At 37.3% G+C, this 24,744-nt stretch overlaps 1 protein-coding gene across 5 annotated transcripts in view; it reads left to right on the plus strand.

The window, feature by feature from the left end:
• Positions 1–24,744, plus strand: part of ELAVL4 (ELAV like RNA binding protein 4) — a 148,196-nt gene that overhangs the window by 48,796 nt on the left and 74,656 nt on the right. The window contains exon 1 of one of the 5 annotated variants that reach the window (XM_012928039.2): positions 19,445–19,665. The exons of 2 other annotated variants lie outside the window; for them this stretch is intronic. In XM_012928039.2, the coding sequence (XP_012783493.2) occupies positions 19,573–19,665 (93 nt within the window). In that variant the 5' untranslated portion in view covers positions 19,445–19,572. Of the gene's footprint in view, positions 1–19,444; positions 19,666–24,744 lie in introns of those variants that run through there. 2 more of the 5 variants (XM_058681362.1, XM_012928041.2) reach the window with 2 other exon arrangements.

Genomic DNA, 24,744 nt, shown 5'->3' on the forward strand with positions numbered 1-24,744 from the left:
TACTTTCTTCTTTAACAATAGGAAATGGAAAGCTCCTAAGTATCCAGGCTTTAAGCCCCTTGAAAGTCGGCAAGGATGATTTATATTTCTTTTTATTCTTCACATCAAGATTTTAGCACTGAATTTTGTCCATGAGATTGGGTGTTTTTATTTATTTATTTACATGAACAGCAGGGTTACAAAGTAAGAAGGAGAGAGAGGTCTTCAATCAGCTGATTCCTCCCCTGATGGCTGCAATGGCTGCAGCTTGACCAGAGCGAAGCCAGGAACTGGAAGCTACATCTGTGTCACCCATGTAGGCTACAGGAGCCCAATAGTTGCACCGTCCTCTGTTGCTCTTCCCAGGCACGCTGTCAAGGAGCTGGATCAAAAGTGGAGCAACCAATACTCAAAAACCAGCACTTACATGTAACCTACTATGCCACAGTGCTAGCCCCGTGTAGTAGGGATTTTTTTTATTGGAACTGAAACAGACATTTTAACCTTTTATTGCTATTATTACTATTATTATTGTTTTGTTATTTTGTGTCTTGACACTGCATTACATAGTTCTCAGTATGACTGAATTATCTTGAAGCTATATGTATTGATTTATGCATTTCATCTCCTAACCTCTATTTTAATAATAATATTTGCCATGTAAAGTGTTGTATACACCAAGCTGTGTTTTAATCCTAGCAACAGACCTTAAGGGAAGTGTCATTTGTCCATTCTATTGATGATGGAAATGGACTTACAGAACCCCAATGTGCTATCTTCTAAGGAGATGTTCAGTGGTGCCCTAATTAAACCAAATAAATTATGCCTTAGTGTAATATTTGAGTGAAGATTGGTGGAGCTGTTGATCTTCATTCATTCCCCATAACTGGATGTTGCCTGGAGTTGAGGACATGGATGTTAATCCAACCAGTACTTATTGGGCAGCTACACTTTGTAAGGAGTTTTGCCAGGTTTGAAGAGGAAAAAGGAATAAGGTTAGGGACTCAATCCCGTACTCATCCTTCTTTCGAAGATTTTCTGCTTTCCAGCTTTAATCCTTTGAATCTTTCCTGTTCTGAATTTACAGCCTTATTATAATGATAGATTAAATTAGACATCTTGAGTACATACCTAGCCAAAAGCACATCATGAAAAAAAAACTCTTGATCTCTTTTTAGCTGGGAAAAAAACTGAACATGCCTTCCACCCTCCCTTTCCTTTCCTTTCAGTAGGCACCCATCTTTCTCATTTACTAAATGTATTATTCTGTGACATGATGAAGAAAAGATTTTACTTTTAGGTAGGGAAAATATCTTTCTAGAAACATGCTTAGAAGTATCAGCTGTACCTATTGTGGTGTTGACTGTGCTTGTCAAGTGTTTAATGCAATGTCTGGTATACAATAGACTCCTGGTAGAATTTTTCTTTTTATTTTTAATCACTCCTGCTCATTTCCTCTTCTGCCCCTCTCCTGCATTCTCTTTTACTTTTTCTTTTCCTCCTCACCTCCCCCCTCCTATTCTTCCTTTTTCTTCTTTTAAAGATTTATTTTTACTTTAAAATCAAAGTTAGAAGAGGAGAAACCCCAACTCTAAATTCATTCTCTAAATGGTCCCAGTGTCAGAGCTGAGCCAGTCTGAAGCTGGGAACCAGGAGCATCTTCTGGGAAATGGCCATAAATGCAGAGGCCCAACACCTTGGGCCATCCTCTACTGCTTTCCCAAGCAGTTAGCAGGGAGCTGGATTGGAAATGGAGCAGCTGGAACTTGAAACAGCACACATGGAGGATGCCAATGTTACAGGGGGAGGATTTGATTGCTGTGCTACCATGCTGCCCCCCGCCTATTTCTAGAAGAGTACATCTCATGGAAAAATGGACTTACAAGATCCATTTATTTTGTTGCAAAAATTTTTCAAACATATGCTTAGTTTTTTTCATATTATGCATTTCCATGAATGTTTTGAAGACCCTTCCCATATATGTGCTTTTCTTGCCCTTTATGATACATCTGTTCCTTAATTGATAGTTACATGATTATAAATGAGTTGAGAATTTTTTAAACCTCATATTATTTTCAAAGCTGTATTAAACTGGTTAAACACTAAAATCTTTAGGGGTATAAATAGCCACACTATTCTTCATCTGCTTAGCATACTAGAATTGTAAGACTTTCTATTACAAAGATTTTGTTTCCTTTCTGTTTTATTTCCAGAAAAGCTCATCTAGTCTAGTATGGAAAACCCCTAATCCACGGATCTGTAGGAATCCCTGTCTGTTTTCACACTAACCCTAAAGAGTTGTCTTTTGATGAAAAATATATCAGTGAAAAGGCCAGTTACTCCACTTAAATTAGATTGCTTGAATGAGTATATACTTGTCTTTTTCAGAATTTTGTAAGAAAGACCATTTTCCTTTCCTTTAGATTTTCTTTCCCAAAAAGATATCCTAATGCTAGAAGACTGAAAGTTACATTTGAAAAAATAAACATACATTGATTCTGGAAAGACCCTTTTCTTTTCTCTAGTGTTGTAGAGCAAGACCTAAGAGTATGGAAAGAAAACAGAAAGATCAAGTGTGAATCTATTCTTTGGTCAATTTACCTGTACAGGTGAACTTTAGATGATTTGAACTGACCAGACATCCATCTGTCACATTTCCAAACACAGTAGCATTCTCTAGATTTTTTTTCCCAGCATCCATAGTAAACAAAACTAAGGAAAGAGGAAAGCATCACACAGGTCATCTGTCTCTAAGAGAACATTCGACATTGAATTCCTGATGTTTTTGCTGGATTCTTGCAATAACAGTCTGGTACATCTGTCTTGCTTCTGTGGTATGTTTGCATTTTTTCTGTAAAATTGATTTAATATTTCTGCAAAATAAGACAAAAATCACCTGCATTATTCAACAAAGGAAAAGCTTTAAATTTTATCAAAAACCTTTCAGTCTGGTCTACTCTTAGGCAGATTGCATTTCCCCTAAAGAAAGAAATACTACCAGTGTAGATTTATTTTTTTAAGAGATGAAGGAAGGATGAAAGGATAAAAAGAAATTCAACCATAGGAAAATGTCAGGTCATAGTCACTGATGACACTATTTAAATGATGTGCTGTAATCATATTAAGGCCAAGCACATGGAATTCCCGGTTTCTTCATGACAGTGAAAAAGGACCAGCAATTATCTGTGTGTGCGTGTGTGTGCATGTGCGTGTATCTGTTCACTCTACCTTCCCATCCCATTTTGCTAATTCAGTTGAAGGGTAGGAAGAGGTAATCCAGAAGCCGGAACAGGAGAAAAAAGTCTGCAGCTGTGTTCAGAGGGACTGGCTCTGTCTGACTTGGAGTTTTGTGCTGTTGCACGTGAATGCTCTGGAACTGCCATAATCGACTGAAAATGAGCCGGCTACAGTCATATGGAACAGGTCTGTTTAGCCACATCGCTGGGTAGCATGGCAGATGGTAGACCGTCAATGGGTGGTATTGATTGGCTGGATTTGCCTTAGGGTAACAAGACTATGGGTCCTTAAAATCCCGCTTCATCTTATTTTCCTTTGTGCTGCTACGTACAGTAGTGGTTTTCTCTTTTTACTTCCTATAGTCTCCAATATCTCCTTTCCCTTTTTAAATCAAAAGTCTTCCTTGGGAATCAAGATAGAGAGTTACCTTGAGATAAACACTCTTTAAATTGCCACCAGTGCAAGAAAACGCGAGAATATTTTATTTACTAGGCTGATTACATTTTAATGTTTGAAGAAAGTGACATTTTTTAATTAGTGTTTAAGACATATGGTGAGTGTACAAATTAGCTTATTTCTTACAACCAGAATTTGATGAGATCTACTCCTCCTTCTCACTCCCCAGTTAAAAAATGTCACTTGAAATGTAATATATGCAAGCAGGTTAAATGGTATTAAGTGATGCAGACTTGGCTTAAAGATGAAGGAGACAGTCATTGTTATGTGTGGCTAAATGTTGCCTAAATGGGCTGGAAAAATACTATCGACATCTGTATTTGCAAGAGGATGTGGAAGTTCCAGAGCTTTAATTTTATCCAGCTAAGAAAACAAAATCCCAGGTATCTGTATGTGTTTCTTTCTATTTTAGACACATGTGAACATAGAATGGTGTGTGCATGTATTGTAAGCCAAAAGATACCCCCTTAAAATCAGGCCTTATAACAGTGTGAGTAATGTAATTTATTTTTGATTCAGATGACTCTATGTCTTTTTAATATCCTTATTGTATGGCTTGGAACTCTGGACATAGGATATTTTCTTTATTTCTGGCTGAGAAGCCAGTTAATTGAAATGAAGTGGTACAAAGAGCAGCCAAGTTATCTGTACCTCCAAAATAGTGTATTACAGAAATGGTCCGCTTGAAGGCAGATCTCAAGGAAAATGAACAGCACTGTGTAGGGTTATGTGATCGGTTTGTTCTTGTGCTTACTTGTAACTGTTCACATACTCATGATTTTAAGAGATGTGTAAGATTTTTCCCTAGTGTCTTTACATTTAGGCTTCTGTTATTTCCTATAAAGAAAAAGAACACATCAAAAAAGCCTAATATTTTGCTCAGAAGAAAAGTTGTTCCCTTGAACTCTTGCCTCCATCTTGTGTGTGCATCGTCCATATGCATTCTTTTGAATTGAATTTCTATCACAGAGTCAATGTAACTTCTCATTTTGCTTAAGGAAAATATTTCCATGGGGTTTTTAGTTTTTCCCCTCGTCGTAATTGTATTTTCCTTGTTCATCTTTTGCTGAATGAAATAAAGCTTTTTTGTGTGTGTTTCATTCTTCACAGTTGTTATTAGAATTGGTGGTGGTGGTGTTTTGTTTTTGTTTTGCTTCCTTGCTTTAAGTCAGGAGAAGGAATTTTATTTATTTATTTTGACAAGATACAGTGAGAAACAATCTTGCCTGTTAGGATGCTGGCATGTCTCATCCTGTACTCAAAAGCTTTTCCAGAGGAAGGAAAAAAAAAAAGAAGTCTTTTTAGATGGTTCATTTGAATCTGTGCACTCTACCCACCTGGTGGTTATATAGTGAACTGTTACTTTAAAGAGTAGTTTAAGCACCAGCCATGTTTGGGGCAGGCTGCTCTTGCAAAGAGAGCAGTACATATAACAGGAGTCTACTGTGTGTAAGATAAGGGGAAAATTCAGCTCACTGACTAGAGGTTTTAATGTGCGAACTCTAGGGAAATAATATATTGACTGTTCCGTTGCACGCAAGAAAATTGAAGAACCCTTTGCAGACGGAGTGCTTTGCAAAGGATTCTATCTGTTTCTTTTAAAACAAAATCTGTGGCAAGATGTTTGAAATCAGCAGGACGCTTAATGCTGCTTTGTTAAAAAATGAGGTAATATTTTGTCACTTTTTTCTGGGCAGCATCTGTATTTTTGTTGTTCCCCCCTCTTTTTTTTCCCCTATGTATATGAGAGATTCTTCTTTTTTTCTTCTTCTTCTTCATGGAAGTCAAGGAAATACAATTCACACTTCCATTTCTGTTCCTTTCTTTCGGTGCTTTTGGAGAATTTGGTTGTCTTTTTTTTTTTTTTTTTTTTTAATTTGCAGTTTCAGCCGGCTGCTGTTTCCTAGACCATTGTGCCACGTAAGGTTTATCCAGTGCGCGGAGTAGGTAGTTATTAACGCTGAATTGGCTTCTGGTACAGTCCATCTGGACTCTGTATGGGAAAGCTGGCTGCCGGCGACTGATGCTGAGATATCTGCAACCTTTGGGATGTGTGCATGGTGGCGAGGGGCTGACTGATATGAGATTACTTCTTTTAAGGGAAATTGTTATTAATGAGTCAAGAAACTGCTCATTTATGGTAAGAGGAATACAGCAGCACTGGCAGCCCCACAGCTCCGGGAAAGCATTTTTAGGTTGTCTTAGCTGCTTGAGTGATACAAGTTTCTTTCTGTGGTGGTGGAGGATTCTGGCGGAAAAAAAAAATCGTGCATGACTGGGAGACTCGCCTGCCTGAATCTTGAAATAATATATTGAGAATCTGTTGCTTTACAAATGTCACACCACTGATGTAGCGGTCAGCCCCTCACTCTGAAAGATGAATGGTACTATTGGAAATGCGATAATAAGGTTGACTTTTCCCAACAATAGGATTCTGCCTTTGTCTTTAGAGAAAAGGCCTCTGAGGACATTTATGCATTTGTTTGAGGATTCCATTCAAAGACTTAAGAGTGGAGATTTTGGGGAGAAGTGATCAATATACAGAGTGCATAGATTTTTTTTTCAGCCTCGCAAAACCAGCTAAATATTTATACCATAACGTTCAGTTAACTGTTTCAGGGAAAAAAATTGATCCGGATGTCTGATATATCCAATATTGATTTACAGAGTGCTTAGGTTGTTCTGGATGGAAGAAGAAGGTTTTTAACAATTCCTTTATAACCTTTGGAGAAATACTAAGTAAATATTTTGTTTCAAGCAAACTGTTTTTAATTTGCGCGTTTGTCAGCATTGTGTTAATGTTTACTTTCCATAGCACTATGATATTAGTGAGATCACACTTAGAGTTTCTGTTGTTGATTTGGGGCACATGGACCTACACTATGTCCATACGTTGAATCATTTCAAACATTTAACCCATGAATGCATCCTTAATGCGCAGTTTAGCAGCACAGTATTGTCCTGACTTGTGGGACTCTATATCTTTGCTAAACGGATTATTTTAAAGTTCACTTAATTAAGTTTTGTTCCATTCAAAGATATTATAGCTTTTACATTTTAATTTTTATATTTTATGTTTTTCATTTCTAATAGCTAAATATTTTTGTGTCTAATAGTTCATGTAGTGTACCTCAGACATTGTTTTATGGAATGTCTGTATTGCTTTAAATATGTGTGTATATGCATATATTTGTGTATATTGATTTAAATGTGTTGATGAAACAAAGGCTTGGAGAGATTAATTTCAGACTAAAAAATGTAAAGGTTGTTTTCTGATAATTTTTCACAAACTCCTCTAAGACTTCAAAGCTCAGAAGGTTAACATATTTTACAGCCTCTATTTATACTTCTTCTAATCGTCTGTTGATTTCAGGTCCAGTCAAAAAGATTAAAGTTTATGTTGCTTTAAATATTGAAAATGTTTGTTACCTTTGTGTACTAATTGAGAAACAAATTGATTAAATTACATGTTAAATAGTGGTAGCTTTTACATAAGTGTTAAGCATAAGCTTATCAAATAAGCTACTTTAAAAACACAAATCAGAAAAAAAAATACATACTACTGAAAGCTTAATAGTATAGAAATTATTAAATGTGTAGCATAAGCAGACAAATTATATACATCACCCCAACTTGTTAAGTGTCTCTGCACATCTTTTAAAAGGCCAAAGATAAAAAGACATCCTTTGAAGGAGAGGTGCCAGATCAGTTGCTCAGCTAAACAAGATGAGCACTCTGCACAGGTTATAAAATGAGGTTGTTGTCAGAAGCATGTTTTACCTGTCTACAGCAGCAGGGAAACCAAGGGCATAATGTGTTCCACTGGAGTTTTAAAAATTCAGATCATGCCCCTATCCAAGTTGAGAAATAAATTCATTTAAATAAATCATTCATCATTCTGTGTTTTGAAAAGCTCAGACAGAAGCCAGGAAGGTAGAGGCTGACAGCTGCCCTCCTCCTCCTTGATTTTTCCTTGTATTGTTTATTAAGAAGTAGTTTTCTGAGGCAACTTGTATGACCCTAGTTTACTGAGCAAGCTGAATCCCAAACTTGCTTGCTTTTGAAATGCTGGACATTGTAGCAGCAGTAGGAACATTGCTTTCTAAAAATCAGCAATATTGGCAAATAATAAAGTTAAAATGTAGATGTATTAGCACATTAAAGTGCTTTTGTTGCATCTTTAAGCCTAGAGGCAGGATCATTAAATATGCATTTCGCTAGAAAGCAACTGTCGAGAAAGATAAGATGGTTGAAAATATTCTACACTGAAAAGGCTCTCCATCTGAGGGGTGGGTTGATACAGCCCTCAGGACAGGCAAAAGGGAGGACACTCCTACTGTTAGGGTTTGCAAGCTTCCAGTGACCTGCGGTTGCTACAGTACTTTTGAACTGGGAGGAGGGGGAAGGTAAAAATACAAGTATGGCTGTTGTTGCTTCAGCCGGGCCTTAATTACCAGACACAAGAAGCAGTTCAGAAATCTGGTCTCTGTTGTTGTAGAGGTCACCAAATCATTAACATCGTCAATCTGGCAGTAGCTAATTTAAATAGCACCTGATGTTGCAACGCCTCCCTTCGTTTCTCCAGCCAATCAGATCCTGGCTTTGGCTGACAGATGGTCCCATAAATGGATGTAAAAAGGGGAAGCTTCGAGCCAATTTCAGCAAGGCTCTGTTCAGTTGTTCTTATCTACATCCTAGAATCGGGGATTTCAGCTCACTGCTCCTTTTCTTTCTTTTTCTTTTCTTTTCTTTTTCTCCTACCCCACCCCCCCCCCAATAGCTGATTTAGTTTACGATCATCCACACTGTGTTTTGTGGATCTTTAAACATATATATATATATATGTGTGTGTGTATATATATATATATACATATATATATTTATAACAATAGTTATTTTTAAAATATATTCTGAAGTCTTTGCAAATTTTAAGAGAAGAGTCGAAGCTCTGCAAGACCCAATATTTGCCAATAAGAATGGTTATGGTAGGTATGACTAGATTTATAATGTGTGTTTTGTGTTGCTGGAGGGAAGAAAAGCATATACACCTTGACCAGTCTTATGCTTGCACAAGAGTTTAGTTCTCTGCTGCTCTCTGGTTCCAACATTTACTATCTTTTGTGTAGAGACAAAGTGCGGGTAGGTCCTTTTATTGAAAAGCAGTGGGGAGATAGATTGTCATTTTTTAACAGGTCGTTTGTCAGTTTTCCCTTCAACATAAAGGCGTGGGGGTGGGGGTGAGCTGAAATAATTGCTGGTTTGTTTAAAGAGCTTGCATTACTTGAGACCATGATCGCAAAAGAAGGGTTTTCTTTTTGTAAGGGAGAGAGGATTTGTCTACGTTGCCCGGATTTTGTGGTGCCGGGGGTGGATGCAGCAGGGTTAGGAAGCTCTCCATTTCCGTGCTGGAGATCTAAACCTCGAGAGACAGCTCCTGGATACTGAACATTAAGATGGGCAGTTGTGTTTCGGGGGACTGCGCAGTCAAAACAGCAAGGAGAGTGATTTATTTGGGCTTCAGTAAATGCTGCATCTTGTATTTCAAAGAGTTTCCTGTCATGACCTCATAAAAAAGAGGAGGCGGCTTGTATGTGTAGCGGTGCCTGGCGTGTGGAGTTGTTGCTTCTTTCTCTGGGCAGCAGCTCTGTAAGAAGGAATGTCAGCTTTTACATAACGTTCCTTTCCGCTTTTGACACACTGTGTGAGGGTCCATCTTCTTCTGATCACAGATGGAGTGGAATGGCTTGAAGATGGTAAGTGAAAAGAAGGAAGGCAGCTTGAGGATCCAGCCGTGTGTGTGTGTGTGTGTGTGTGTGTGTGTGTGTGTGTGTGTGTGTGTGTGAGAGAGAGAGAGAGAGAGAGAGAGAGAGAGGAGAGAGAGCGAGCATGGTGGACTGAGCATTGTAAATCACTGTGCTGATCATTTGTGTGTGTTTTTTAGTATTTCTCTTTTCTGAAAAGCCAGAATTCACCTTCAGTGTAATGGCACTGCATGCACATTAGGCACACACACTACCTTTTCCATCGAACACACATTTTAGCCAAGCCAGACTGGTGTCTTTTTTGACAATCACAATGTCACCATCACTGTTGGCTGGCGTGTCCACCACCACTGTGAGCTTTCAATAGAATTACATGAGTATTAAAGTTAAAGGCACATATCTTTTCAGTCTTGTGGTAGGAGTGATGGGGAAGGCTGGGGATGAGGGGTGGAGGGGGTAGGATACAGCACCAGCAAATGCAATTGTGAAACAGGACTTTGAGGTGTGGAATGGGAAGTGGAAAACCTTTCTGCCAAAGTAGTAAATCTATTTTTAGTATCTTTTTCTGAAAGAAGAAGCAAGCAAACTCCTTGAGTACTGCTCCTGTTGCCTAATTTTGACCCTGTGAAGATATGGCACAAAATGGCATGATCGGATGCCACGAGTGCCCACTTTGACTTTGAATTTTCACCAGCAATAGGGTTCTTGGGGCTTCGGAGATGGGTTTGGGGGAGGCTGTAAATTCATATCCATCTCAATTATTTTTCGTTAGAAAAGCCTGGGGAGGACTTTTTGCTCTGCATAGATGTTGTAACAAAGCTAGGGTCTTTTTCCCATTCTTAGAGGATTGCCTTTGTCTGGCTGCTTGTTTTGATGGGTGTAAAACAAATAAGATTAGACCGAGCAGTCCAACTGAAAGCGATAGCTGGGAGGAAAACCCAATGAAAGGTTGCCGGGGAAACGAACAGAGGAGAAGCCGAGTAGGGAGCAGGTGGCTATCATGAGAACACACTGCAAACAGTGTAAAAAAAGGGGGGTGGGGGGACAGGACCTCGATTATCTTTGCTGTTCTTTGTGGCTGGCCCAACTTTAATTATTCTTTATAAATAGGTGTTAATTACATTTCTAACTCTGGTTTACAGTGATTTTTAGAAATCTATTTTTAAGCATCTGTTCTGTCTCCACTGGTTTTTTGTTTTGTTTTGTTTTGTTTTGTTTTGTTGTTTTGTTTAAAAAAACAGAGAAGGAAAGGGGGAAGGGAGGTAAGGAATCTTGCTTTTTCCCCCTACTCTTTTCTCCTTTTCCCTGCTGTGAAACTGTACGTGCAAAAAATTGCAAGGAATCCTGTGAGGCCATCTGAAAAAATTGTAAATTATATTGAATGAAGTTGATGGAAGCATAATAGTGAACTCCCACAGTCGATAGGTTCTGCAATTATTTCTTATAAATTTCCAGCAAATATTTATAGGAAAAATATTGATAGAATAGATTTATCCCAAGCAATGATTTTTGTGCTAGGTGATATTGCTGTCTTCACTAAATCATATGTTAAGACTGTAGTTCTGGGAGTTTATCGTATTTCTCATTTTACATCCCAAGTAAAAATTAAAATTAAAAAAAAAAAGAAGACAGTTGACTGAAGAGCAATATCCCAGCCTTTGGCTTGCCTTACCTCCCCAAATCTCCAGCCATAGAATGCATGCACCCCACATTTGGTATTTGGTCCTGGTTCTGGTCTTGAATTTAACTGAATGAAAGGGTTGATTTTTTTTTTTTCAGTGTCTGTGAACATGTGGGACCCATGCCTTTCCTGGGTGACAGGCATCTCTGGCTTTTCTGAGTGTGCTTTACTAGTAGTCTGATGGTGAGTTCCAGGACTGAAAGATACAGCACTTGGGCAAATAGGAGGTAGTGTAAAAACAGCTGAAACAGTGATCTAGGTGTTTTTGTTTTTTCTTTGTTTCGCTTTTTTGTTTGTTTGTTTGATGAGGCACAGAAAGATATATTCTCTAACAACTAATTGTAAATTCTAAAAAAAGAGAGACTAAAAATGTTGAAACACATTGTTACGTTGGGAAATATAATTGGATTTATTGAAAATACTCTTAAATTTTATACTCACCATTGAAAACCTTCACACACCTACACACACACCCACACACACCATTCTTTTTCTTTTAGATGATGCTTTGTGTTTTATCTATTTATTAGGATATTAAAATTGTTTGTTTTTATTTATGAGATAAAAATATACATGTTTTGATCGTACACTTGAACTTTGTCATCAGATTTTGAATGCAGAAACAAAGGTTGCCGCTAAGAATTGGATTTTTTCGTTATCGCCATCATATGTTCTTCTTCTATTTTCTAATAATATTTTGGCAATTTTTAGTTAGGAGAAAGTAATTTCCATACTGTCATCTTACCTCTGTTATACAAAAGATACATGGTTATATGCTGACCTTTCTAGCTTCTTTGTCTTAAAACTATGAATGCCTACTACCTGCATGTGGAGGTGTGCCTTTATAGAAGCACGGGCTTGAGTGCACTTTAGTGAAAACCTGGCTGGAAGTATCTGTGCAACAAACATCTGACTACATTGCAGCTTTTAATGAACAGAATGTCTGTATATCTCAGTAACATAATGGCTAAATCACCAAATTTTTTTTTTAAAAGAATAAGACAAACATAGGTGGGAAGTGGCTAAAGAAATACTTAAATACTTTTGGGATTCATTTATATACAAGCTGATTTTAAGATTTCTTTTTTCAAATATCTAACAAGCAGCTTAAGCATTCATTTGTAATCCCAGTCCCATTCATTTTAAACTGCCATTCATTCAAGTCCTATTCCTGGCCCCATAGAAATGAACTTGCTCCTGTTGATGTTTTGCCCCAAGCCTTAAAACTTTTTTCTCTGTTGTAGCCCTTCTTTGGTCATCGGAATATTAGGGGTTTGTTATAAGAGCATGATTAGACTATCCTGAGATATTAACAACATGGCTTTTTTTAAAGAAACCCCCCTAAAAAAAGCTATACATTTGCATGTCAGTTACAAACTCAGTCTTGAAATAGAATTTGAGGTATGTCAAACTATATTATTTTAAAGATGGAATATGTATTGGAAATAGTATTTCTGAAATTTCAAATCTAGACATCATTGTGTGAGAGGTGCTTTGTGTGTGTGTGTGTGTGTGTGTGTGCGCGCGCCAAGTATCTTCAAAACGATTTGTGAGTGAATTGAGAGGTGTTTTCCTTAAGTTAGTGTTACTATACAAAATGAAAGAATTTTCTCAAGGCAAGACTTTGTCTTTGTTTTTTTCCCTCTTTATTATGGATGTATTTTCAAGTGTAGCCCAAATACTGTCTTGCTTATGAAGAAATGTGCTGCTTCATTTAGCACTTGGCATTTTAACGCCTTATTCTAATTTTTAAAAAGTGATGCAAATTATTTTTATACTACAAGAAGGAATGGAAATCTTGATAGAGGTCATTGTACATGAACTGAAGTGCACTGGCCATTTCCAATGATCTGTGGCCACCATATACATGATTTCTGTGCTAGGATGTTTAAGATGTACATTTGCTGATGAGCTGGCCAGTGGATGCTGGAGACTTGAGTACATGGTGGCAAATGCTGCAATGCAGTATTTTTTCCCAATGTCCTTGGGAGTCGATTTTTTTGGGTGGGGGTGTAAGTTAGGATATGATCATTCTTAAGTTTTTATCTTATTGTTTTATACTTGGCAGGTCATGCTGTACAGAATTGGTAAGTTCTTCTTTTGGAAGTGAAGCCAACCTTTTATTGCTCGCTGTCCATTCCTCCATGTATTTGACGGATGTGTGGAAAGCAATTGCATAAAGAAATAGAGTATCATTGAACTATTAGACCTGTCTGAGGTTTTCCTAATTATTTGGTGTCACCAAATGTGCATACACACTTAGTCTTAAGTGCATTTATAAATGGAAAGAAAATCAAACACAAGTTCTTCCTATTAGTGTTTTCTTCTGTTTATGAATTCCCAAGAATTTTCCTGTATTAATCGAAGATATATCCAAGTACTACAGACTTCCATGAGTAGTAACCAAGCACCTTTCATCAAGTGCCACTTGAGAACCTATGAATATACAAACCCATGGCAATATTTTTGAGCTAAAGGCTGCCCTCTCAGTCAAAGGGTTTGGTTCGAATTAAAATATCTGTCTGTGTATATATGGGATAAGGCAGGATTGCTTTTCCTTGAAGGCATTTGAATCTAGTCTTACCCTTGATAAAAATAAGAAGGAGAAAAGACATCTGTGTTAGGATCCCATGCTTTGTTTTTTACTTTGGTGTGTGCACACATGTATGTTATAGGAAGATTCTTGGATATTTGAAATTTCAGCATGTTATAAGAATGGAGGGCTTTTATAGGTCAGTGACTTTCTAAGGGTGAAAAATAAAAAAGATGATCTGCAGGTGGGTGGAAGTTATCACAAACAATAACTGTCTTCAATTACCTATATAGCAGTGAAAAATGAAGGATAAATAAAGGCTGGAGGATCAGAAAAGACAGGAGATAAGTGATACATTTGAACTGGTACAGTGCTGAATGCCTGATAATTTCTCAGAGCCTTGACTTTGCAGACAAAGTTTCCTTGCTTGCTTGTTCACACCTTTAATTATATCCAGTTTGGGATGCTGGCTGGATGCAGGAAAGATGAGCCATTTTGTTAGTTGTTTACTTAATTAAGTATTCAGGCAGTGTGTTTGCTATAGCTTTGGATCATCAGTGTTAGAAATCAAGCACTTTTGAAAAGAAATTGTTATAAACGAACAATACATAAGAAAACAGCCAGCTAGCTTGCTTCAAATGTTTACATCCATTCTGCAAATCATAATATTTATGTTACTTGTTGTATGTTCATTAACAAGTATCTTATGTGGTATCAGTGCTCCTAATAGGCTCATAATTTTGTCTGTCTGTCTCTGTCTTTTTCTGATCATGCTACTCTTGAGGTTCTGCCTTTGCCTATATCATTTCTTTTTTTTTTTTTTTTTTAAGATTTTATTGTTATTGGAAAGCCGGATATACAGAGAGGAGGAGAGACAGAGAGGAAGATCTTCTGTCCGATGATTCACTCCCCAAGTGAGCTGCAACGGGCCGGTGCGCGCCGATCCGATGCCGGGACCAGGAACCTCTTCCAGGTCTCCCACGCGGGTGCAGGGTCCCAAAGCTTTGGGCCGTCCTCTCCTGCTTTCCCAGGCCACAAGCAGGGAGCTGGATGGGAAGTGGAGCTGCCGGGATTAGAACCGGAGCCCGTATGGGATCTCGGGGCTTTCAAGGCGAGGACTTTTAGCCGCTAGGCCACGCCGCCGGGCCCTGCCTATATCATTTCAAGAGTGACCATACTGACTTTTGAATGGCATGTTATTCAGATTCCCCACCCTCAAAGCATACCCCTCTGTAAGGATCAAAAAATGCTGAGAGCCATAAAGAAATACTGAAATAAATTTTGAAAGAGAAAGCAGTAAAATTTTTTAAATTAAAGAAATAAGGTCATTGTAATTGTTGTGCTTGCATTTTTGTATTTTGTTTCTGGAAAACTTTATTTTTAACCATGAAAGTAAAATGCAATGCTAGCATATGTGATTTTTTTAATGGAAGAAAACTATGTGCCATAGGCCTTATCTGAAAATATGTTGTACTTCTGGTTGGAAAAAATAACATTTAAAGGCAATCTTAATTTGTAAATTTTTCCTTGCAAGCTACAAAAATATAATTCATAAATAATTTTAAGGAATCTGGTTCTTTTTTCAGGATATGGGAAACAGAGAAACATTTCTAGCCAAGACAGTGAATTCTAGGAAAAAAAAAACCCTAATCACAACATGAAGGTTTCCTCTGTATTTCATGACATTGAATCCTCTTCTCTATGAATCAGTTATCCTTCATTGCTGCCTTCTGCCTTGTAGCAACTAGCCCTTGAAATTGTCTTGTTGCAACATTTGCAAATTGTAGACCTGAAAGTGTCTGTCATTTGTAGTTGGATGAAGATGTATTTTTGGAGGACTTACCATGTTTATTTCTGTGGAACATGGACTTCAAGGTCACTAATTTTTTACTCTTTTGGCATTGATTAAACAACATCATTAGAAGATAAGTCCCTGTGACTTGGAATAGTTAAGGTGAGGCGATTTAAGGTTGCACATTTCACAGTGAGGTTTGCATTGAATTATGATCTTTCATGATATTCGAGTAGGCACATAGATGTTTCTCCATCTCCGTTTGTATGAGTCTAAGCGTGTTTTGAAAGCAGGGTTTTTATTTTTTGAAGCTCAGTGTGTCCAGATCTATCTGTATGTTCAATCTGAGGAAGAAGTAAAGTCGGGGAGTTGGAAGAAACTTGTCTTTCAGTCAGCTGAACAGGGAGCTTGGCTAGACCTGTTAATTTTACAGAAATAGGACCACTTCACTTGTAACTGAAAAATGACTCCTTGATTCCCTTTCCTCTGTTCTCCAGGAACACCTGGGCAAATGTTGACCTTCTTGGCATGACCATGTGCAAATTGAAAGTTTGATAGTGGAGCAGGAACTGATGTTTCTTGTCATGCATATATAGCTACCCTGTACTAGGAGGAGAGTGGAGTACAGATTGGCAGCTGTGACCACTAGTGTGTCATGGGATGTGCCAGTATTGGCTTCTCAAGAAATGTTTTTTTCCTGAGGTGCCAGCCTAAACCCTTTAAAGTTTTGCTTTCCAATTAAAAATAATGACCTTAGTTGAACATGTTTTTAGTGCCCCCTTTCAGGATGCAGAAGTAGTAAACACAGCTCTAACAATAAACTTTAGCTCTGAGTGCTGTTTAAAAGTCTCTAGTGGAAAGACTCAGAGTTTGAAGTTTTTACTAATCAACCTTTCGTTAGGAGTGTGCCCACTTAAAATGGAGTAAACCACTAAGTCCTCACAATTCGCGATTTTTACCAGATTTGACTCATCCTTTCTGCTGTTACTTTTTGAAATGCAGTCAACCACACATCTAGAATTCTGGATATTGTACATGTCTTCAACGTTAATTATCTCTGTTGATGTACTAGGTACAGACAGTACAAGTCCCACAAGTTCAGATTCTTACTGTAACACCAAACAGACGTGATATTTATGAATAATATTGGGAAAGTTTTCCTCATAGTAGCCATTCCCCAAAGGAAGTTTTACATAAATGTGCATTTATTATTCAAGATATTAAAAGGAAATCCTTAGCTTTTACTTTTTAATTTGGGCTAAAATATGTAAATTGGTTTTATTTGGAGTTGCTCTGTTTTAGGTGGCTTTGGGGGAGAATAATGTTCTAGCTTGATTGTATTCTAGTCGCCTCTGTAACTACGAGGAAAAAGTTCCAATCCTAAAGTCAACCAGGTTATTGTGATTAGGGCCCAGAGAGCCAGAGTACAAATGGAACTAAAAGCATATTAAATTGATTTGTACACACATAGGGAAAATGTATTTGTTTCTACTGGATACCACTCTTCCTGTGTCTTTGTTGGTGAGGTCAGTTCAGGGACTTCAGAATCACAAATCTACCTCTGGCCCAAGAGGACCCTCACGGTGTGCCTAGAGCTTCTGAAAAGAATTACTTAGTTTAACAGACCTACAAATGCAATGCACCTCAGAGTCAGGTGGACCTGAGCTAAAATGCTGACTTCTCCCTTTTTTCAGATGAGTGTTTTTGGATGAGGAGCTTCAGCTTTCTGAGCCTCCATTTCCTGTTCTTGAAGATGGGGTTCTGATGAGAAACAATATTGGAAGTCATCAGTCATAGATGAGTACTGAAAATTGAAGGGGCTTCAAGGATGCTAGGTTCCTTTCAGTCAGCTAGTTTTTCTGTCCCTTGGCGAAGGCCCTTGTCTAGGAAGAGGCCAGTCTGCCAACTCTGGACATCCTGGGAAGTGAACCTCACAGCCTGCATCCTCTTGCCAGTGCGCTGGGGGTGGGCGATGGTGGAAGATAGCAGCTTTCCCACACAGACAAGAACTCACCATTTCCCTTCAGTTGTGTAGGTTTTATTTTATATATATGGATATTTAAATGTGTATATTTTATGTATATAATATATGTGTTGGTTTTATTTTATATGTGTGTATATTTAAATGTGTTTTGTGTATATATTTTGTGCTTATTTTATATATAATACATATATATATCTGTAACATTTCTCAAGATATATTTCCTTTGCAATTAGAATTGACAGGATTTTCTATGTCAAAAGGGAAAAAGATTAATATAAAAATAATTTTAACAAGTGTTGTTTTTTTAAAATTATGAAACAGTGTGGTGGGCAATTTAAAAGTCAGTCAGAAAGAAAATAAGAAGGACTCTGCTTGATTGATTTAGTGTACCTTTCCTGCCTAAAATAGATATTATAACTGGTTAGGTATTTGACTTTTTCCCAGAAACCAACATACTACTTTACCAGCTTCACCTCGCCAGCTTTTTTTTTCTCTATCCCCCTTGTTTTCACAGTAGGCTGAAATTTCAAGTTCTGTTTCTCAAGGAGTGATTTACCTTCCTTTGCTTGGTGAGGCAGGGTGATGGGATGACGTAGGCAGTGCTAACAGCTTTAGATTGACTGAGGAGGTGTGCAAGATGTGAGCAGGATGCTGGCCCTCGGTTTTTTACCCTTCTGTATAGAGAAGGGGGAAAAGGAGAAAAACCACTGCAAAGGCCTTGACAAAGTTGTTGTTTACATACATTTGAAACAGGGTGACAGGACAAACTTTTTTTTTTTTTTTTAGCTTTTTACCTTTTTCCAAAACTCTCAAAGGAAAGCACATTAAATAAGACTTAAACTGAAAGCACAGTCTGAGAACATTGTTACAGATTTTGAATTTCTCCAGAAGTATGTGAAGGAGACTCCCTTTTTTTTTTTTTTTCTCTCTCTTCAATTTAATCCTTAGGACTAGAGGAAGTAGTGTTTAGTCCAGCAGTTAAGACACCTGAATACTGCATTGGTGTGCCTGGGCTCCTCTCCTGGCTCTTGCTCCTGACTCCAGCTTTCCACCACTACAGAATGGATGGAGTAGTGCCATCCACATGGGATATGTGAATTGCATTCCCTGCTTTTACCCCAGCCCAGTATGAGCAGCAAACTAATGGAAGGAAGTGCTCTCTCTCTCACTCCCTGTCTCTCCTTCTCCCTCTTTCCCTCTCTCTGTGTGTCTCTGGCCAAAGGTTCTAAGTTGATCTGTTTCCCTCAATTGCTATTTTCCAGGACCGATAGTTTTTATTCTTAAAAAATATATGCTAAAAAGAGACTTTTATTATGAAACACACAACAAGACTTTCCTCTTTCCACATGAATTTACATGTTTCAAAGCTTCAAGAAAAAAATCTTGCAAGGTGTTTGAGGTTTGTGTGTATTTTGTGTGCGATGTACAAGCTGTTTAAAAGAATATAATTATTTTTAAACTGTGTTTATATGAGAAGATACATATTTATTAAATGGGGGAATGCTTAATTTTGTAGGAAAAAAAAAACAGTATAAGAGGCATACCTCCATATTTTACACTACAAAAATCTCACCTCTATTCAGGAAGGACCAAAAGGAAGTGACTGAGTGAGTGACTTGAGCAGGCAGATGGACAGGGTAAGAGGTAGATATATTTTCTTAGGACTTTGTTGCTAGGTAGATGTTTATAGTATTTAAAATTTTTGAAAATTCATCTATTTTTCACAAAACACTTGAATCTTTCTTAATTCCTTTTTTTTTTTTTTTTTTTTTTTTTTTGCATTTCTGGCTTAAGGTTTTTCACAAGAAGAGAAAACTTCAAGTTTTAGAAGAGCTTTACTAAGAACTCTTAAACAGATCTCCAGTTAGTGACTTTTGGAGACGTCAGTTGGTATAATCTTGATGGCGCACTTCTTGAAGTGTACTTCTAGTTGTGTCAGTTTTCTAAGAACTGAGGAACAGTTTGCATTCTAGAACTTTGATTGTTCTAACAGAATTGTGTCCATAGAGATCATTTCTCATACTCATGTAGCCTTGTATAATTTTTGCTCTATATTGTCAGTTTGATCTCTTTAATGTAACAAAGACAGTTTCTGATAGCCGCTTCTTTAAAAAAATATATAAAGCTAAATTGCTTGCCTCAGGCTCAATGCATAGCAATATGAAAAGTTCTCGCTCTAGAGTATCTGGAAATTTGTCCAGGTTGGCCAGAGTTCGCTTGTCTTGGGTGAAGGAAAATAAGGTAATTTCTAGATCAGAATTTTCCACATAGAAACAGTAATTGTATATTGTATATTTGTTGTATGAAGGCCATATTCTTCTTATCTTCTAGAATGTCAGCACCGTTAATAGATATTATTTTTAGAATATGAGAATGGGTAAGGATAATGACAGATCAAATGTGGCCAGCATTTTGGCTGAGGAGATACCTTGTGCAGAAGAGGGAGACATTTGTTCTTATTGGTGGAGCGTAACAAGGCTTCAAGGCAGGAAATACCTTTTGAGTTGAGCCAGGAAGCAGGATGACCAGAAAAATTATAAACAAGGTAGAATCAACAAGGAAGGAAAAGGATAGTAAGAATGAAAGCATAGAGATGGAAACTTGGAAGGCTTGCTTAAGAAATCATAAATAGTATGGTATGATTACAGTATAGAATATATAAAGATAAACCTAGACATACAGGTAAAAGTTATGTTTTAGGAAGGTTCAAGTATTTTCATTTGGTTTCTACTTTGAACTAGTAGATATGGGATGCTTTAAATCAGAAGATTATTGTTTCTTGATTGTTTTCCAATATCTATACCTGTCTTCATTAAGTGATGGTATACCAAAAGTAAAGTCATCCTAAAGATTCTTCTAAATCAAATATTAGTTATTTAGAAAGAAATTATATTAGAGCACTCTTCTGAAAATAATGTGATGTTAATGATGATGGCATTCATTCGTGAAGTCACATGGAGGACTGCAAGAAAGCAGTAAGATGAAAAATACTAAAAAAAAAAAAAGGTCTGTATTTCATATGGTAAAGAAATGTACCCCTGCAGGACTATACTGTGTGCCCTAATAAACAAGGTACCGGTGGTCATTCTGCAGAATAATTGGTGGTGAAACAGAAGGTGGTAATAAATGGGGGTATTAATTTATTTCCTCCAATATAAAAAAATACCAACTTTAGACTTCCAAGTACATGTACCATGTCACCTAAGTTTTCTGATTTGGGTTTTGTTTTAATTATTTACTTCTTTTTATTTAAAAGGCAAATAGCTTCTGTCTACTGATTCACTGCCCAAATGCAGCACCACAGCTGGGCCAGGCCAAAGCTAGGTGCCAACAACTGCACCCTGGTCTCCCATGTGGAGAGCAGGAGACCAAGCACAATATGACCTTTCCCACCATCTTCCTAGGCATTTTAACAGGAAGATCAGTCAGAAGTGGAGCAGCTAGGACTTGAACTAGTACTTTAATATGAGATACAGGCATCCCAAGCAGTGACTTAGCCACAGTAATCCAACAACTGAGTTAGGTAAGGTGTTGTCTGGTCTTCAGTTAACTATGGAGGGCAGAGATCATGTCAGATGGCTTCTTATTTCAATGTCTGATACATCATGGGTACTCAGTATATGTATTTTTGAGTTTATTTATCTTGATATCATAATGTGGTTTTTCTGGGCTGAGGGTTGTTATTTTCTAAAGAGCCTAAACTACAGAGTTAGAAAACTGTGACTCAGATCTTCCACCAACTTTCGAGAGTCTGTTTAGCCCAAGTCACCTAGAGTTTTTAAATTCAGTTTCTTAATATATAAAATAGAATTGCTACAACTTCATAGCTTAATGGGAGGATCAGTTGAACTATTTCCTGAACACATACTAATGAACAGAATAACAATAGTGGCAATAAAGTAGCATATTACTAGGCCCCGATTTTTCTTATAATTATTTTATTGGGTTTGCAACAGTGTTTTTAAAAATGTAGTAACAAATGGCATAAAGTAGCAAAGAAAATATCATTGAATAATACTAGAGGTAAGTATTCTTACTTCATGAATCTTGTTTCAGTTACCTTTTGCTCTAAGTTGTGATTTGAAACCACTGTGTTCAAAATATATCTTTTTCCCCCATTTGGGGGGAGTCGTGACCAGAACAGTTTGAGAAATGCTATTCTGATGATGAACTCTACATCAGTCAGAAGAAAAATAATGGTCAGCCTTTTTAAGAATTATCCAATGTAAGGTCTCTGTTATTTTCTGAAGCATTAAGGAAAGAATAATGAATTTTGATTGTTTTAGATTTGCTATGAAGTATTGTAGCCTACATTTTGGAAACTGAAGATGTCTACATGTTTTATTTTAGGACTATGAACCAAAATATTTATTAACTATCAAATTTCATTCATTAACTATGTTACCTAGCTGAACCTGGAAATAGTAACAGTGGTTAATGAGGTGACCTAATGTTTTTGTAATGTTTTTGTACTCTTACTATGAATCAGGCACCGTACCTTACAAACTTTCTTTTTAATCTTTACAATACCCTTAGAAGTTAAATGTTAATTTCCTATTTTACAGATAATTTAACATTTTTTGAGAGACATATTAAGCTCTAAAAACAGTAATTAGCTGGTCTAGATTTTTATTTGGACTAGTATCTAATTCCAGAGCAAGATTTGAAAGATTTGTTTCATTCCATAAAATGTATTAAAATACTGACCATGTCTAGCACTGTGCTCCTTTACAAAGATAAGTGGCTCAGTCAGTTCTCTGCCATTGAGGATTTACTCACTGCTCTTGGAGGGGGAGAGAGGTCTTAGTAGGCCAACAGGTTGATACTGACTTGAATTAATCACAACATTATATACAACATGTGCAGATAACTTTGGACTATCTATCTTACTTTGGAAGTACTGAGAAAAGTGTTTAGTACACAGTAGGCATTCAATAGAAATTTATTAAGTTGAAGTTTAATTCTCACTTGAGTGTTGGGGAGAAAATGGGAAGAATGTTGAAGAACCTTTGTCCTGAAGAATCACATGCAGGTTTAACTATGCCTAGTCACACAGATGGCCTGCCTTGTGGGCAGATTCATCTATTCTGAAGCCATTCTGTTTCTTTTGGAGCTTTTAAAACTGGTAACACAGAAAAGTCAGCATGAGTTCGAGACTATAAACTTTAAGGTTTTTTTTTTTTTCAACCAAAGAGAACATTTTTTAATGTGAAAGAGAATCCCATGGCAGAGACATTCTGAGAATGCTAAATGGAGGGTATGCTTCCTTAGTATCTAAAATAATCATGATGGTTATTGTTATTATTTTTGCTGTTTCACATTTTAGTCTTATAACCTCAAGCAAGTCACTTTACTGTTCTTAGCCTCAACTTCAACATTTGTAAAAACAAACATTTCTTATGAAGATTAAATAAGTCAAAATTTGATGAATATGTTTGAAGACCTACCATTTGGTGGTCTCTGACTATTTAATAGTAAAATAGACAAAGCCATGCTGCTGTCAACGAGATAAGGGTCTGGTGAAAGTGCTATGAGGAAAGGAGTCAGACTTTTAACATCTGCAAAGGCAACTGCAGGGAAAAAAACAGCACGCTCTAGTCCCTTTTGGGGTATGTATGTTTTTGTCATGTATGTACCTCATTTGCATTATCAGAATTTCCAGTTCATGACGGCAACAACGCTGTGATAATAACAGTTTTGTCTCCACCTATCCCTGGGTTCCAGCCTTACCTGTTGGCACAATTTCACCATTTACCATAGTTGTTCAATGAATCCAAAACCTAGTTCCACAAATGATTATCAAGTTGTTCAGAGCACCAAGCTGAAGAAGAGTGACATTTGCTGAACAGAGCTGAATTGCATTAAGTGGTGATATATCACACAAATGTTCAAAATGACCATGGACTATTCAGAAAGAAAATTCAGCAGCAAGCCTACAAATATTATGCATTCTTTCTCTTTCTCACTGCAGTTTTGTGTGTATTTCATGGGGAAACAGTGTATTTGCTACAGGCAAAGATCTCAGACACAACTACTTAATTGATTTATTTCAGCACCTTCTCTAGGTCCTGGGCACCCTCTCTGCCTGAGCTCTCCCCCTTGCCTGCCTCCCTTCCTGCAGCTTCAGTTCATGCTCCACTATGAGCTCTGCCACCTAGGGCCACCCATGCTCAGACAAATGGCTCAGGCTCCAGCCACTTCTGCTTTTCTTCACCTGGCCTCATGAGACAAGTGGAAAGGCAGTTTCAACCAGAAAGGCCTCTGTAATTCTCTGGATAAAAGCCACCTCTGTTAGCACTGCTATCCTGCAGTCATTGGTGCTCCGTGCTGCATAATCAGTTGTTGATGACTCTGCTTCCCCACTGTCTCAGCAATCGGGATTGGCTTTATCTGTGTCCCTGACAACTAATAGGTGCTCAGAGATTGTTAATACTATAATTGAATGTAAGTTAGACTGTTCATAATGTGTTCCCAGTAGGTGCCCTCTGGCTCATAAGAAGAGTATTGGGCTCAAAACTCTGTTGACGTGAAGATTAGTTTTTATAGTGAATATTTCTTAGCAACCGTGATTCTTTGATCTGTAGATCTTGAATGTGGCTATTTATATGAAACTTATCCTGATCACCATGAATCATCTATAATTCCTCAGTAATTCTTCTTTCTCCTAGATTCCTTTATGTTACTTGCTGTCTGTATCATACATGCCTACATCCCAATTATAGTGATGCTTTAATAGTGTGTATTTCAAGCTTTGCAAAAATACCTTTACTTATGTCATTGAACCTCACATGAGCACAAGGTAGCTTAACTAATTTCTGTAAAGTCACATGGCTACAAATAAACTTGTGTTCTACTTTCCATTTTGTAATACCTCTTAAAGGATACACACTGGAGAGAGACATTGCTATAGTGGCTATTAATGGGACCTTTTAAACAATATTGCCTGGGTTCAAATTCTGGCTTACTTGCTGTGGCCTTAGGCAAATGACTTTCATTCCCTAGTCTTTAAATCTGTTCATCTGCAAAGTAGAGTTGTTAGGATTTGGTGTACCAGTGCATAAGGGTACTTCAAAATATTCATGGAAATGTAATTAAAATAATTTTTTAAAGCTTCTGATGATTTTCTTTTTTTTTTTAGTTATTTTTGTTATTTTCCATGACAGTTTTGCTAGGGATTCCTCCTTTTCCCTCCTACCTCCCCGTTTCCTGCCCGCACTGTTCCATCCACATATTATTACAGCATTTTAATCAAACAGCAACAGTTTAACATTCTGCTGTCCATATGCACCATGGCATTGTAGGTATAGACAAAGGCAGAAA

The sequence above is a fragment of the Ochotona princeps genome, chromosome 2 (genome assembly GCF_030435755.1).
Source record: "Ochotona princeps isolate mOchPri1 chromosome 2, mOchPri1.hap1, whole genome shotgun sequence".
Taxonomy (NCBI): Eukaryota; Metazoa; Chordata; class Mammalia; order Lagomorpha; family Ochotonidae; genus Ochotona; species Ochotona princeps.